Consider the following 17,274-nt stretch of genomic DNA (forward strand, 5'->3'; position numbering starts at 1 on the left):
CAAAGCATGGATGGAGTGTTTGTGTGAACTAATATAAATTCAAAGTAAACATCATTACATAAAAGGGTATGGTCTTTTTTTTTTTTTTAGTTTCATTCAGTTCAAACGGGCTGGATCCGGCCCGTGGGCTGTAGTTTGCCCACGGCTGGTCTAGACTCAGTAGCTTGGCAGATACATATTTTATTGTGAATTAATCAGATGGCATTCTGAATGGTTTCTTGCCAGCTTGATTATTGAGTCCTTTACTAAGAACTTGATTTAGTATCATTTGCTGCCTACCTCTATTTAGTTAATTATCGCATTCAAAAGACTGCAAAGTGTTGTGGCTTTTTAACATGCCACATTCCTAAAGACCACATCGAGGTGACTGGGTAACTATGGTCTCTTCCAGTCCTTGACCAGTGTTACCATCAGTGCAAAGAAAGCTAACAACTTTCATCATGGAAGTTAGCCGAGGTACATAAAGACTTGGAATCAGAATGCTTAAATTTGATTCCATCCATACACCATTTAACCTGTGAACAAGTCATTTAGCCTGCTAATCTTTTTTTTTATTCTTTTTTAAAAAGTAGGGTAATTGTATTTATCCTGTAACTGAGATTTTTAGTCTGTAGAATTAACTACAGGGTAATTTATTCTGTAACTGAGTTTTTAGTCTGTAGAATTGTATTTTTATTTGATGCCTTAAGATTTTACTTTCAACTCTTTTGTTTTTTGTTTTTGAGACTTGGAAAAGATAAGCAGAAAAAGACCATTACTCATTGTTAACATTTTGGACTCAAACATTCTTGCATTTGACTTACTAGGGCTTACGTTTCAAGAAGGCCCATGTAACACATCCTGAACTGAAAGCTACCTTTTGCCTGCCAATACTTGGTGTAAAGAAGAATCCCTCCTCCCCACTTTATACAACCTTGGGTGTTATTACCAAAGGTACTGTCATCGAGGTGAATGTGAGTGAGTTGGGCCTTGTGACACAAGGAGGCAAGGTTATTTGGGGTAAGTAAATTTGTTAGTATGGGGATGCTGCTCTTGTAATCCTAAAAACAAATTTTCAAGTTGACATAAAGTACACCGCAAACTGTAATGTGGAAGACATAGATAAGTTCATACTTGATGTAAAGCAGATTTAAATCTTTAGGAAGAATACTTTTTATAGAAATAGTTATGAATATAATTTAACTTAATTTCAGTTATATGAGATGTACTATGTTGTTAGACTTTGATGCTATATTTAAAAATAAATTAATTACCAGGGAAACAGATGCCAAGATATGGTTATAATTAAAAAATATTGGAATATAATAAATTACCTGTGAGTGGAAGAAGGAAGGCATATATCAAAAAAATTTCCTCATTTTCTTACTTTTCTGCTTTTAGTGCCCAGATATTCCTAAACTTGAATGTTCTTTGAAAGGGAAGAATCCTATATAATAAAAGGCTAATATGCAAATTGTCCCTTTGGCCAGGAATTCAACCAGGGGGTGGGGCCGGTCAGCCAACCACCCGGATCGGGGGGCAGGTCAGCCAGACCGCACCCATGCACGAATTCATGCACTGGGCCTCTAGTATCTTCTATAACTCTTAAAAGTAGTAAATTAGAAATATTGGGGCAAAGGTTATATTTTTTAAAGTTTTTATTAGCTAACATCCCTCTTTTTCTTCATTTTGTTTCCTTAGGAAAATATGCTCAGGTTACCAACAATCCTGAAAACGATGGGTGCATAAATGCAGTCTTACTGGTTTGACAGACAGTAGTTTCACACAAGTAACTTTGTAATTGTTGAAGATTATGCACCAATCAGGAAAATTCCTTTACTATGATGTTTCTGAATGCTATCAAACAGCTTACATGTCTGCAGTCATCAAGAGAATTATTTATTCTATTAACATTAAAATGGCCCAGTTTTACAAATTGGTCTTTATTTTGAGGTCTGTTTATTACTTAGGTGCTCATGAAATTGAATGATTTAAAAAAGCAATTATAACAGTTCCTACTTCATCAATAACTATCTGTATTAATAAGTGGGTATTCAGCAATGCAGATCTAACATTTCTGGAAAGCCAGTGTAGTTGATAACACCTTTTATCCTAAGAGTTAATGCACACTTAATATGGGGCCTACGCTATAAAACTGTCATATCTAAAACCTCACCTCATTATTTTTTCATCATTAGTCCTAAAAATGTAGCATTAACACATCTGGTAATGTTAAGTTCATAAAGTATTCACATTGAAGGTATATGAGAAAAGGTACACTACAGTAAGTCGAATTCAGAAGAAATTTAGATAAATCTTTTCTCCCGTAATTCTTAATTTCTTCAGACAGTAAGTCAGTTTTTTGTTGTTTTTTTTTAGTATGTTAAACATTTTCTTCTCATATATAGTAACACCTACTTGGAACTGTGCTTTCTACTTGCAACATGAAAAACACCAAAGTGTTTATACTTTTAGCATTTTCTGTATTCTGAACTTGGTAGTATATTTATATTTTTAGAGTCTGAAAATTTGTTTAAATCCAGAAAAAATGGTTTTAAAAAGAAAAAGACTGCACTGATGCCCTTAAAAGAGAAATATATTTGTAATCACATAATATAAAAAATCATGTTTTAGGGTAATTGTCAAAGCACCTTTGTTATATGAATTATGTTGGTGGCTTTGAGCTTTAGGGTGTCTATATATTAATCTATAATCGTTTTAAATTGTTTATTTTTAAAAATCTGTTCTGAAGGTACAACCAGTATGAACAAATTCTTTATCCATACACATCATCAATGAAATTAGGGAAAAGAAAAGGGAAAGAATTTCAATACACAGACCAAGAACAATCACAAAATATATGTTTAATTACTACTTTAAACTAAAAAAACAACTACCAAGAAAATTTCAGTAAGACTTGCTATTCTAAATATTGCAATATCTTTTCTAAGTTCTATAAACAATAAAAGGTTAAGAACACAGGAAAAGAAAGGCTGGCTAGTCCTTGGGAATGACTATCCAGCATAATACAATCACTTCACAATGACAGAGCTTAACCTTTCTTACAATTTTAACATGATTTTGCCACTAATAGAAATGAATGACTTAGGTTTTGGAAGGTGAAAGAAAACACTGACTAAAGGTAAGCACATGATGCTACAGAACAGATATTTTTTAAAATAAGCAAATTAACTTATACAAAGCCTGATATTAACAGAAACATAACTCATCACATCCATGAAATATCGGATAACACCTTGAACAATATTGATGTTAGTGGACATTACCAGGCAGAAATATATTTGTAAAATACTGTCACTGGATGAGTAATGTTAGTATAAATTATTTACACTTTAAGATTCTGTTTTGGATTGCTGGTGTGACCAAATTTAGAAGGTAATCCCTAAGGGTAAAGCAGAACATAAGAGCAGATATCAGATGCTACGTAAACTCTCAATCTGATGCAATCACAACCCACCAAGATAATTTTCTAAAGTCACAAACCATTTTAGGTAGCATGGTGTTCTGGTGGTCAGCAAAAAGTGAACCATTAATCACTAGTAGTTATCTTTCCTGTGATAATTCTCTGTACTTAATGGAAAACACCATGAATAGAGACACAATTTAAGCAAGTGACTGATAGTCTGTCATGCTATTTGATTTTATAAAAAATCATAATAGACCCTCATCTTTAAAAGCTGTAGAAGAGCTTTATAATAAATTCTTAAATATACTTATTTCTGTGATGTCCAGCAATTGAATAAACTTAAAAGAACTAAAATTTTGTTAATAACTGCTCTATATTACACAAGGGAAATACGTATTTACACAAACTAAAGTGAACTAACTTCTCCACGAATAAGACTTCTAAACAAAACAATCCACAAAGAATTACAGAATGTGACTGGATACTCAACAACTGGACTAGCTGTTTGAAATCAAATTTCTGTCCTCCAGTTCCGAAAGTTTTACTAACGACTTGCAAAAACAAGTATCTGATTAAGTTTTATTTAGTTTCCTAGTTGATATATTTTGTTATAAATTCTATACTCTCTGAGTATAGAACTCATTTACTGAAAAAGCATGTTACTGAATTTTTCACGTGACTCACTTTTCCTCCACTATCTATAAGCGCCAAAATAACATTTTTCTGCCAGACAGCATGTAACAAGTTTTCTTGTGTGCTGAACAAAAAGTTTTGCAATTGCCTAAAATGCACGTCTTGTTTAAGAATAAACCAAACAAGTTCAACTGTTAGTCCCTGGCAATCACACACGAATAACCATTCCTTTTTGTAAACTCGGTAACCATGTTCACACAAGAGTTGTCAGTGAATTCCACTTTCTTAAATCCCACCTTTTTATAGAAAGTATTTTGAAGAGAAAATGAATAATCCCAAGTAAAATAAGTGTTGGATTTTTATCATAAGAAATTTAAAATGGAAAGGTTAAGAAAAAGAACTCACTAAATCTTAATCTTTAATTCCCTATTTGTGGTTTTAACATGTTTTTCATTAAAACATGTAAGAACATAAACATTTGATAGGGAATTAGTACTAATACTTTTTTCTTTCACTTATTTAGCATTTTTTTTTGAGAAAACAGCCAAAGTGCTGTAATTTTTATTTAGTGTGAAATCTGGCTTATCCCAACCAATAATTAAAGAAAATTTGGGGATACAAGTACTCAAAATTTTACAATGAATAGGAGGGTTTGCCATTTTGCCTGCTTAAAGAACTTAAATCTTTCTAAAATACCAACATCCCCCTGAAAAATGTAATGACATAACTTGACTGTGGACTAAAAAACATTTAACATCAATCCTTAGCATTATTTGTCAAATAATGACAGAAAGTTCTAACTCATTTTTTTCATAATGAACCAAGCCTGTTTTAAAAACAACCTAAGTGGTCTCAAAGCATTCTTCAACTTAAGTACACATCTGAGTACACATAATACTTCCAAAGAGCAGTATTATTTCGAATTTCTCTTTGGATCCTAAGAATAACCATTTTGTTCATTTCTAAATAAATTTACAAAAATTAACAATTGAGGATTTTGTTGTTTTTAAGTTTTCCTGGGCAAAGGCCTTTGCTATGGCAACACAATGAACAGGCTGGCTTGTAACCTGTCCTCAAAACAAATCAAGAATAAAAGCAAGACCAAAGGGACAAAGCCTCCAATTTGACTTAAGCTCTGGTAACAACAGTTCCTAGGGCAGCGTTACTGCTGTCATCCAGATCTAAGTGGGGCGTAGTTTCATACCTACCCAAAGTGATGCCAAGGGCATAAACTGGCAGGCAGGCAGATTTTTTGACAGGATTCACTCTGTGAGGGAAGTGGATGAACGCTGAGAGGAATATAAATTAAGATTCTAGATTAAGAGCAATAGCAGGATTAAGGAGAACTCTTAGGAAGGGACCTCTTCTAATGTATATGTGTTAACTAGGTGAAGACAAAAGTATAGTCCCCAACTTCAAAAGAAAATTTAAATAATTATATTAGTACCTACATGCCAGAGTTAAATCCCTAGCACTACTGTTAATATTAAATGTTTTAAGGAGTGAGTTGGAAAGTTTGTACCTATTCGGAAAAGTCAAATGAAGAAACTGCATCTACACTACAATGAATTAAGAGGCCAAAATACCGCCCTCATAAACCTTCGACCAAAAATTTATGTATTTGTGCTCTCATTTAGTCGAAATTATTCTAATTTACTGCCATTTTTGTTTAGGCATGTCTAAATTTTTTAAAATAGTGATTAGTTTTGATAGTTAAGCTAAAACTTCTAGAACACTCCCCAAGTTTACTATTTAAAACTCAAGTGTAAAAGATTTCTGTAATCCTCACAATGAAAAGCCTACTACTTTGTTTTTTAATTTATATATCCTGAAATAGTAATAGTCAGATGGCCCCAACTACTAAAGAAAATACAGTATGATCTGGTTTCTCCAAATCGAAACATGGTTAATAAAAATTAAAAAACTGTATTTACACAAAGTAACCTGAAAATTAAAAACAATGATGAATCCTAAGCCCTAAGGAGGAGGGAAAAACAGCATCATAAATAAGCTCAAAGTGAAATTCTGGAATTTTTGTCCTGTGCCCCGTGCTATTTATTACCATATCTTAAAAACAATTATGTTACAAAGAGGATTTGTGATCTGCATTTCTTCATTCAGGTCAGCTTGGCTTTCTTCTTAGCGGGTCCTTTGTATCCTTTGGCCTTTCTTCTTAAATTCCGCCTGTCTACAACAGGCACTTCCACTTCTATTTCCTCTGAGCTGCTATCCGCAGTCTTTTCTGTCGATTGTGTAAACTGATCCAGTTGCTCAGAAGACGCTTCCGACTGCTCCTCTGACTGGTTCTTCTGTCCTGCATTCTGTGAAAACGGCCCGTCTTCAAGTTCAACCTCTACTAAAGAACTCTGAGGAACAGCTGGAGATGTTTCCTGGGGCTCGGACACCCCCTCTTCAACCTGGTCTTCCAATGAGGAAGTAGTATTGGGTGACAAATTTTCAGAGATTGGTTCCTCAGAAAATTCAGCTACCACAGAGTTTGGAAAACCACTGTCAGATTGTTCTTCATGTGGGATAGTGGCAGCATTGTCTGAACTCCCAAAATGTGCCTTCTTTCTTGGAACTTGTGGCACTTTCTCTTCTGTGTGCCCCTTTCCATCAGATGGGCCTTCGTTTAACAACACTTCTGAGTCAGTAACATGTGAGGTCTAAAAATAAAAACCTGGTGAGCAAACTTCTGCAATATAGACCTTATATAAATTATTCTTAGAAACCAGTATGTAATGATACTAAACTGCATTTTAAAGACTTCGGTATTCATTACTTTACTTAACCATGTGTACATATTCTGAGTACAAGTCTATTTCTTCAAAATTGTCTTTGATAATTTGCATACATTAAGTTCTTGCTTTAAAGATATCGTAAAAAGAATAATTTTAACTTAAAAAGTACTTAAGATATTTTAAACTTCATATCAAGATTTTTCAAAACTTTTAGCTCAAAAGTTTTTATTTTCTTTTTATTTATTTATTTATTTTGATATATTTTATTGATTTTTTACAGAGAGGAAGGAAGAGAGATAGATAGTCAGAAACATCGATGAGAGAGAAACATCAATCAGCTGCCTCCTGCACATCTCCTACTGGGGATGTGCCCGCAACCAAGGTACATGCCCTTGACCGGAATCGAACCTGGGACCTTTCAGTCCACAGGCCAACGCTCTATCCACTGAGCCAAACCGGTTTCGGCTATTTTCTTGGTGTTACTGGAACTTGACACTGTGCCACCCCACTAAATTTGACTATGGTTTTGTTAGATGACAGGTAAGGGCAATGGAAATTTTATTTATTTATTTATCCTAGACGCTAATAAAGTAATTCTATACAATAGTTTTTTAGCTTTACATTTAAATATTCAAAAGAAAAAATTAAATTTCTTTTAAAATAGTCCAAGTTTTTCCCACTAATCTGATGTCTCCCTAATTAAAACAAATTAAAATGATCATGTTAGCAAATAGGTACTCAAATATTTGGCAAAAATTTTTTTATCCATTTTTCTAAGTTTTTACCTACAAAGTAAAACTCATTTTGTAAACATAAATCTGGTAAGAATGAATAGTTTATAAAGATTTGAATCTATGAAACATTACTGATTGCATCTTTATAAAATACTGAATCTAGTATAAAATTTAATTTTTCTAAAGGACTGTACATGTTAAAGGAGGAAAATATACATACTACTCTGCCCTTGCCATGTCACCAACACTAGAATATGTTAACTATAAAATGTTAGGTTAGCCCAACCCAGTTTTCTCAGTGGTTAGAGCATCAGCCCACGGATTGAAAGGTCCAGGGTTCAATTCTGGTTAAGGGCACGGCCTCAGTTGCAGGCTCACTCCCAGGGGCTCATGCGAGAGGCAACCAATCAATTTCTCTCTCTCACATCGATATTTCTCTCTTTCTGTCTCTCCCCCTCCCTTCTACTCTGTCTAAAAAATCAATGGAAAAAATATCCTTGGGTGAGGATTAACAAAGCAAACAAAATATTAGGTTATTTCCCTCTTACCTTATCCTGTGCAACAGCCTCAGGGGGTTTTGAAGATTCTACCACCAGCGGAACTAGATTTGTAGGGTCTTCACTGGAATTAAAAGGCTGCAATTTAAATTCTTCATCTAAAACTTCACTAGTGGAGTCCTCCTCTTCAATTATAAGAGAGGTCTTAATAGTATCATCCATTACTTCACCATTCATAGGCTCTACTTCAGATTCCTATGCGGGGAAGGGGAGGAATATGTCAGGACATAATTACAGACTCACTTATTTGTCATGTAATGTGGGTCCATTCTCAGTCCTATCTGTCAGGTACCAAGACTCAAGATAAATTCTACCACATTATAGGGCAGGGGTTAAAGAATAGTGTTATTGGGGAAAAGGGGAAATGTATGAGGCAGGGTCAATAAAAGAAAAGAATCCGTAAGTCCCCCAAACTCCTCCTGTTCTCATGGAGAGAGAGGACAGGAACTGGATACACTATGGACACAGTGTCGGTCTGAGATTCAATAATGAAACCCTGCCCCTCTTGCTCTTCCTTCTCAAAGGGCAATCATGGGAGGAACCTTTTCAGTAAAAAGGCACTAGAGAGGGTCTAGATGTGGTGCCACCTCTTTACAGAACCCCAGCTGCTCAGCACTTACCATCTTTGGAGCCTGTAGGAAGTGAGTTTACCCTGCCTACTGGTTCCTGCAGGGATAAAACGAGCCCCCAATCTCAGTTCCCTGTCTAGTTAACTTAGCATCATTTCTGAACAATCCTCCTCTTTACCTCACATTAAAATATAGAAAAGTGATCTGATAACACAAACCCTGCAATTTCTAAAAATCTTCCAATGTTTATCAATATACAAGACTTCTATTTAATGTCTAATATTTCTAATCCTACTGATATTCTCATAATTAGAAGGCATCTTATTACCATTTTAATAAGAAGAAAACTGATGCACTCAAGTGTTCAGAAATAGATTTGGCTGAATTATATAGAACCCTTGAAATCATATAAAGAACATTTCCCATAGGACTATTGAAATCAGGGGCTTAGATATACAAAATAACTTGCACAAAGAAAACAATTATAATAAAACTCAAAAGAACCAATTAAGGCAGAAGACATATCAAAAGGAAGAAAATGAGAAAAATAGAGTAAAAGCTTTAAAAAATAGAATTCTGGTAACTAAAAGTGAGAAGCAACAGAAGAGAAAAACTCAGTCCAGCCAGTTTTAGTTTTGGGAACTGAATGAAAGAGAAGACATTTTTTTACTAGGCTCAATACAGAAGTGATAAGAAAGAATAGAGATTGTGCTAAATTTAAGATGATAAAAGACATCTGTCTAAACAGAAATATTCAGAAGGCAAGTAACATTATGAGACTACACTCTGGATCAATATTGAAAGTCTACAGTTATTGGTCATCCTCTCATTGAACCATTAGATTGGATGCATTTTCAAAAGAGAGAGGATGAACCAAAGAGCAGAAAGTCAAGAACTGAGTCTTTTAGATGAAAAAGCAGAACAGCCAAAAAATAAATAAAACAAAACAAAACTTAAGAGATAGGAAAACCAAGAAGTTAAAATACAGTAGTGTTAAAAAGCAAGGGAGCTAGAGAATCTTGAAGAGAGAGTAGTCAATCTAGGTCAGAAAATCCACTGGAATTCAATGGAAGTGGCACTGGTGACCTATAACAGTATGTGCTCAATGTATTGTTGGACAAATGAAACTGGTTAAATGAAGTATGTACAGTTAATATTGTTTTTAAAAGAGAAAAAAAGCACAAATATATATATGCCCATAAGCATCTAGGTCATGATGGCGAACCTATGACACGCGTGTCAGAAGTGACATGCGAACTCATTTTTTTGGTTGATTTTTCTTTGTTAAATGGCATTTAAATATATAAAATAAATATCAAAAATATAAATCTTTGTTTTACTATGGTTGCAAAGATCAAAAAATTTCTATATGTGACACAGCACCAGAGTTAAGTTAGGGTTTTTCAAAATGTTGACACGCCGAGCTCAAAAGGTTCGCCATCACCGATAGGTGCACATAAACCTTTTTTATTTTTCAAATATAATTTACATTCAATATTATTCTGTACAGCAAAACAGTTTTAAAAATCATGTACTTTACAGAGTGGTCCTCCGCTGCTTCAAGTACCCACCTGGACCCACACATATTTATCACAATATTATTGACTATATACCCTATGCTATAATCTACATCTCTGTGACTATCTTGTAACTGCCAATTTGTAGGGGTTTTTTGTTTGTTTGTTTTTTTTTTTGAGATAAACCCTTCTCCATTTTGTTTAAAACAACCACCACCACCACCACCTTAATATTTACTGATAGCCCTACCCCCTCACCCCTCCTTTTGGGCAGAGGGGTAGATAATGGGGAAATGGCCCCCAGGGGCGGGGCTGACCATAGAGCCCCTTGGAGAGGTGATGGAACCCAAGTCCCCTCCCCAGGGGACGGGGCCCCTGTAGTGTATGAACTGGGGAGTTAACGGGACTCTTGAACCTCTTCTTGTACCAACATATATGCCCTTGGCCATCAAGGGTAAGGAAGCATATGGGGAGGGGATTCCTACCGCTCCTCTATGTCCCTGCTCAGCCCCCGTCTCAGGAACTGAGGGCTGAGGAGCAAGAAAGTGGAGAAAGGGTGGAGGTAGGGTGTCACACAAAGGAGTACTGGTTATTAATGGCTCTGGGGTGGCCCCCTTCTTCTCCATCACCCCCTATTGGTAACTGCTGGAGCTGCACCATCGGTGTTGCTTCAGGGACCCCACCAGATCCAGGGCCTCCCTGGACCTCCATGCCTGGTGTCATGGCCTCTTCCAATTCAACCATGGGGACCAACTCAAGCACGGGGACCAGCTCTTCCTGGATCCCTCCACAGCCCACTTTCTCTTTCTCTTTCCTCTCTTTGGCTGCTGTGGCTGTTGCTGCTGCCACTTCTGACATCCCCGACGCCTCTTCTGCCCCAGGATGTGGGGGATCTGTCCATGAAGGAGGTTCAGGGGGTAGGGGTGGGTCGTGGGAGGTGTTCGGTTACACAGTCACTCGCTCCGAAGGGCATGAGGGTGGAGGAGGCATCGGGGTAGCATCGATCTCCCTCGCACACCCCTGCATGGTTCCCGGCCTGCTCTCGGCCTCCTCACTTCTTGGGTGCACGGGCACCTCCTCCCCTGCAGACCTGCTCTGCTCATCCTGCTGCTGCTGGGAGGCTGCTCTCCGCCTCCTCACTTCTTGGGTGCACGGGCACCTCCTCCCCTGCAGACCTGCTCTGCTCATCCTGCTGCTGCTGGGAGGGCACAACATAGCTGCCAAGGACAATATCACTGGGGCCTCCAGACTCCAGAGGGATGGGTGCACCCGGAAATGCTTGAGCATATCGAAAATGGACTGGAACCACAGTGCTGGGCCTGGCACTGACCCTCCTCACTCAGCGACAGACGCAGGTACTTGGCCTTGCCCTGGAAGTTCAAAGTGAGGACATATTCGCCCCGCCTCGTCGCACTCTGACGTACCAGGAAAACACCATGGGAGTCGGTGCCTCTGGCCAGTACTAACTGGGCAGCCTTGAGTCAAGAGAGCATCCCGTGGAACCAAGGATACCCTGAGAGGGGCTGCTCCCCCTCACCTCCCTCTATTCCCCCTGGAACAGGAATGACCCTATGGCTGTTTCTGGAGTGTCCAGGGGTGGGTAGGGGGTTGAGAGGGGATGAACTGTCCCAGCTGGGGGTTCCTCTTCAATGGGGATGCGGAGTGGCAACTCTGGGGGAAGCAGTTCCACTGAGTCAAAATGGGAGGCAGCAATGGAGGCGGAACTAGGGGAGATGGATGCTGAAGGGCGGTCTGAGAGGCCCCCACATGCCCCCGGGGACAGGCGGTTGTTGCTCTCGCTGGGTCCCAGCAGTAGATCCTGGCTGGGCAGACTCTCTGAGTGATTCAGGCAGGGCAGTTCCAGGCTGTCTGTGTTCTCTCTTGTAAGAAATGAGGCCCCAGGGGCCAGTGGGAGGGTCATGGGGTGGGGACTGGTAGCAGGGCAGGGCCCCGGGCTCAGGCATTCTTGAATGTCAGACACCCAGGCCTTCACATGTAGAGCATCAGCTGTCCCCAGGATATACTCTGAGGAGCCTTCCACCTTAACCACAAGTGTGTTCTCCTGATCAGGCATCTCCAGCGCTGTGGTCGCCCGCACATCCGTGATGGTAGAGCAGGGAATGCTGAGCCAAGGCCAGATGCCTTGAGTGGTACAAAGAATTCCAGGCGACTTCCTCCTCCTCCTCCTCCTCCTCCTTCTCCACTTTGAAGCAGTAAGCGACACTTCTGCCACCGAGTTGCCCTCCTCCCCCTGAGGAAGGCCCAGCTGCCCCTCCTCCCCGGCCCACTCCAGCTGGGCAGGGACTGCCTCTTCAGCCCCCATGAAACTCAGCAGCTCTTCCCCCTGCACCGTCCCTGCTCCATCCTTCAAGGTCCCTCCTCCCCGACTGAGTCTGAGTCTCAGCCTCTCAAAACGGTGAGTCCATCTGTCCCCCGGGGATGTTCCATCACTAACCAGCCCCCTGCCAACGGTCCCAGCCCCACCAGAGGAGTTGGAGGTGCGGTTTCCACCTAACACAGGGGGCCTGACGAGGTCTCCAGGGGCCCGGCTGGGGAGGGAGGGTCCATGGTCCCCCGCCACTGCAGGATGCCGCGGGCCGAACCTCGGACAGAGCGACCCACTGAATGGAGGGAGAAGCGTTTCTTTAGCTTCGGCTTCGAGGAGGAGGTTGTAGAAGAGGAAGAGACCGAGGCAGGGAGGAGGCCGGCCAGGTCCTCAGATGATCGAGAAGGGCCCAGCACAGCCACAGGCCCGCCCGCCCTGCAGCTCTCAAGGGACAGGTCATGTGGTGGCATCTCCACACCAGGACTCAGAGGGGCCAGGATGGGTGGTGAGAGGGAACCAGAGGCCCGGCCACCTCAGCTTCCAAATGCTGCAGGGAGAGCTCAGCAAAACGGCGGGAGAAGGCAGCCTCGGCCCCGGGCCCTGCATATGGGGGGTGGGAGGCCAGGTACAGGCACAAATGGCGGGCAAAATCCAGGGCAGCCATGGGACTCACAGAACTCCGGCCAACTAGGGGGAGGGGGTGGTGAGAAGGGAGGAGGAGAGGGGAAGCCCCATCCTCCAGGGAAGGGGCGCCATTCATGAGGGTCCCCAGGAGGTGCAGAGGGGGAGCCTGTGGGGAGGGGCAGCAAAGAGGGAAGCGGCCGGAAGACACGGGGTGAGTGGCAGCAGCTTTCCCCGCGGGAGTCTTAATAACCTCTGTAACAGATGTGGAAACAGAAGCCCAGAAAGGTTTCAGGGACTCGCTGGACCAACCTCAGCCACAGCCTCTCACTGCCTCAGCTCTAGGAGGAGCTAGGCCTACAGAGCTCAGAGACCCTGCCTCATGTATCCAACTCTCAGGGAGGTTGCTCATGGACGAGGGTGGATGGATGATGGATTGAAACAGCAACTGTCTGGGAAGCTGACCCAGGGCCCAGCACCCAAGCCCTGCGTGAAGAAGGCCTGCAATGGTCACAGCCCACTTCTTTGCTGCCCCTTCAGTCTGGAGCTCAGAGGCAGCAGCACCAGGTGAGGAAAGGTTAGGAGGTCGGGTCAGGGCAAGTCTTTGCTGGCCACGAACTAAATAAAACCTAACGGGGAGCGGGGGATCCTCGAACTTTTCACCTCCCTCTTCTCACTGGGGAGTATGCCCTAAAGGCTGGCTAGCCTGCTGGTTAAGGCACGGCTTATGGAGTCAGGCCTGGGGTGAAATCCAACCTCTGACACCTATTAGCTGTGTAATCTTGAACAAATTATATGTCCTCTCTGAGCTTCAGTTTTTGTATCTATCGGGAGAATTACGTGGAACCCATCAGTGCTTGACACAAAGTAAGCACAAAATAAAGGACCACCATTATTGCTATCTTTGCGGGTTCCAAACTTCTAAAAGAGAAATTAGAGAAGGAAGACATTTCCCGAGGTCTTACAACTGGCAAACAGCAGAGCTGGACATGGAATTTAGCGCTCCTCCCCCCATTACACTGGAAAAATGACTGGCACCAGGACTGGGGTGAAGATAGCTCAGGAAGGTCTCCCCAAAACCTCAGACTCCTATTGCGACCCACAGTCAGCACCCCCTCCCCTTCCTCCTAGGCCGAGGCCCTGCACACTCAGGTGCCCCAAGCACAGGAACCATCCCAAACCAACGAGAAGCCAGGAGATGCCGGAGTCACAGAGCACAGGGGATCCAAGCCAAGAGGCACAGACACAGAAGAGAAACCGATCTCCAGACAGAGGCCACCTCCACGCACAGGCCCACCAACTCTCCGCGCCACAGGTGGACCCAGCACCCCCGGGCCCGCTGACCCTGCGGCTCCTGAGCTGGTGACTCAGTTTCTCTTCTGTCAAACAGGACTCAGACCCATCTGCCTGGTGCACCTGCCTCTTGGCTCAGTTCTGATCGTCCCCGAAGGGCGGGCGGTGGAAGGTGCAGGCTCTACTCCAAGCTCGGACCTCCGGGCCCGCCACAGCCCACCAACCCGACCCGACCCTACTCCCCGGGGACCCTCCACCCACCCATTCGTCGGGGCCGCAGTCCTCAGGAGTCACCCCGCCTCCTGCACTCTCCGCACCGAGCGCCCCCCTGCCTTGGGGGCCCCCATGCCTGCTTCCACGCAGGGCTTCTCGGAGGACCCAGCTGGCCAATTTGCACAGTTTGGCCCCATCACCTTTTTCACCCAGCCCCCTCACCGCCCTCTCCTCTGACAACTGTCGGTCTGTTCTCTGTTTTAATTTTTTTTATTTTGTTCATTAGGTTCTGCATATAAATGCAATTGTATGGTATTTATCTTTCTCTGTCTGACTTATTTCACTTAGCACAATACCATCTAGGGCCATCCATGCTGTCACAAAAAGTACAATTTTGTTCTTTTTTACAGCTGAATAGTATTCTATTGTGTATATATATGTACCACAGCTTTTTTTATCCACTCGTGTATTGATGGGCACTGGGGTTGCTATTCCACCTTCTTAACCATAGCCTATATAATAAAAAAGAAATATGCAAATTGACCATCACTCCACCACAATGATTGCAGCACCCACAGTGGGGGGAAGGGGGGTCCTGTAACACAAGATGGCTGTGCCCACAGCGGAGGCCGAGTTCCCGTAATAAGCCTTAACGAGCAATCAGCAGAGACCTGAGGCTCCGCTGCCCCCCCTGCCCCCGTGGGGCTTGACAGGGGACCTCAGACCACTCCCCCCACCCTGGCACCAGGCCAGGGGACCCCAGGATACACCCCCCACCCTGGTGCCAGGCCAGGGAACCTCAGGCCGCGGAACCTCAGGCCGCACCCTCCACCAGCGGGGCTTGACAAGGGACCCGAAGCTGCGCCCCCCTTGACAAGGGTGGAAGCGGCTGGGTCTGGATCTAGCCCAATGGCGGGGGGGGGGGGGGGGGCATGACACCGTCACAGCCTAACAACCAAAGATTGGTCACCAGGAGCTCGCACAATCTTGAGGCGCATGTGGGTGGGCGGGGACTTGACTCTGGGTCCCATGGTGCGCCCCAGACTCTGAAAAGATTTTCATATACATTTTACTAATTTTCTTTCATCTCTGACATTTCTATTATAGAGAAAGGGCAAATAGCATTATTGAAATATTTCCTCTAATTAATCCCCTTTCATTGTGCATGAATTTCCTGCACCAGGACACTAGTAAGAATAAACTTGAGCCCTAGCCAGTTTGGCTCAGTGGATAGAGCATTGGCCTGCGGACTGAAGGGTCCCAGGTTCGATTCTGGTCAAGGGCATATACCTTGGTTGCGGGCACTTCCCCACTGGGGGGTGTGCAGGAGGCAGCTAATAAATGTTTCTCTCTCTTCGATGTTTCTAACTCTCTATCCCTCTCCCTTCCTCTCTGCAAAAAGTCAATAAAATATATTTTTAAAAAAGTGTGACTGTTGCCTAAGTGAAAAAATGTTAAAAAATAGAATAAACTTGAAATGGATTAAAAACTGAAATGTAAGACCCAAAACCATAAAACTGCTGTAAGAAAACATAGACAGTAAAATATCGCACATTTCTCTTAGCAATATGTTTTCTGAAATATCTTCTTGGATAAGGGAAACAAGAGAAAACAATAAATGGGACTACATCGAATTAAAAAGGTTTTGCACAGTAAGGGAAACCATCAAGAAAACAAAAAGACAACCTACTGAATGGGAGAAGATATTTGACAATGATATATCTGATAAGTGGTTAATATCCAAAACTTATAAAGAACACAGATAACTCAACACCAGAAAAGCAAATAACCCAATTAAAAAGTGAGCAAAAGACCTGACTAGACACTCCTCCAAAGAGGAGATACAGGCCAATAGATACACGAAAAAATGCTTAACATCACTAATCATCAGAGAAACACAAGTCAAAACCACAATGAAATACCACCTCACACCTATCAAAAAAGTTATCAATAAATCAATAAACAACAAGTGTTAGAGAGGACATGGAGAAAAAGGAACCTTCTGCACTGTTGGTGGGAATGCAGACTGGTGCAACCACTATGCAAAACAGTGTGGAGGTTCTTCAAAAAATTAAAAATGGGCCCTAGGCAGTTTGGCTCCATGGATAGAATGTTGGCCCACAGTTTAAAGGGTCATGGGTTCAATTCTGGTCAAGGCACGTACCTCAGTTGCAGGCTCGATACCCAGCCCTGGTCAGGGCACTTGCGAGAGGCAACCAATCGACGTGTCTCTGTAACTTCAATGTTTCTCTTTCTCTGTCTCTCCCCCTTCCTTCCACTCTCTAAAAATCAATGGAAAAATATCCTCAGGTGAGGATTAACAAAACAAAAAATTAAAAATGGAATTGCCTTATGACCCAGCAAATCCCACTTCTTGGAATGTATCTGAAGAAACCTGAAACATCGATTTGAAAGAATACATGCACCCCTATGTTCATTGCAGCATTATTCACAAGAGCCATGATATGGAAGCAACCCATTAGTCTTTTTTAAAAATATGTACTTTGTTTTCCAAATTTTCTACAAGAAAAAAAGTTATTTAAAAACAGAGTTTCACCAAAGCCAGTTTGGCTCAGTGGATAGAGCGTCGGCCTGGGGACTGGAGGGCCCCAGGTTCGATTCCGGTCAAGGGCATGTACCTGGGTTGTGGGCACATCCCCAGTG

General features: G+C 42.1%; 2 protein-coding genes and 1 pseudogene across 3 annotated transcripts in view; 1 reads left to right on the top strand and 2 right to left on the bottom strand.

Annotated features, from left to right (window-relative positions):
- The window catches only part of NSA2 (NSA2, ribosome biogenesis homolog), a 6,443-nt gene extending 4,450 nt beyond the window's left edge, over positions 1–1,993 (top strand). Inside the window, exons 3-4 of the mRNA XM_006775564.2 lie at positions 807–999; positions 1,681–1,993. Coding sequence (XP_006775627.1) covers positions 807–999; positions 1,681–1,748 — 261 coding nt within the window. The 3' untranslated portion in view covers positions 1,749–1,993. The remainder of the gene's footprint in view (positions 1–806; positions 1,000–1,680) is intronic.
- Positions 1,994–5,048: 3,055 nt separating this feature from the next.
- FAM169A (family with sequence similarity 169 member A) overlaps positions 5,049–17,274 on the bottom strand; it is a 61,736-nt gene continuing 49,510 nt past the window's right edge. For both annotated transcript variants that reach the window (XM_006775442.2, XM_015571645.1), the window contains exons 12-13: positions 8,063–8,266; positions 5,049–6,705 (exon numbers count right to left, since the gene is read on the bottom strand). In XM_006775442.2, the coding sequence (XP_006775505.1) occupies positions 6,157–6,705; positions 8,063–8,266 (753 nt within the window). In that variant the 3' untranslated portion in view covers positions 5,049–6,156. The remainder of the gene's footprint in view (positions 6,706–8,062; positions 8,267–17,274) is intronic.
- LOC102775017 lies at positions 11,012–14,777 on the bottom strand (annotated as a pseudogene).

Source organism: Myotis davidii, unplaced genomic scaffold (assembly GCF_000327345.1).
Source record: "Myotis davidii unplaced genomic scaffold, ASM32734v1 scaffold44, whole genome shotgun sequence".
NCBI lineage: Eukaryota > Metazoa > Chordata > Mammalia > Chiroptera > Vespertilionidae > Myotis > Myotis davidii.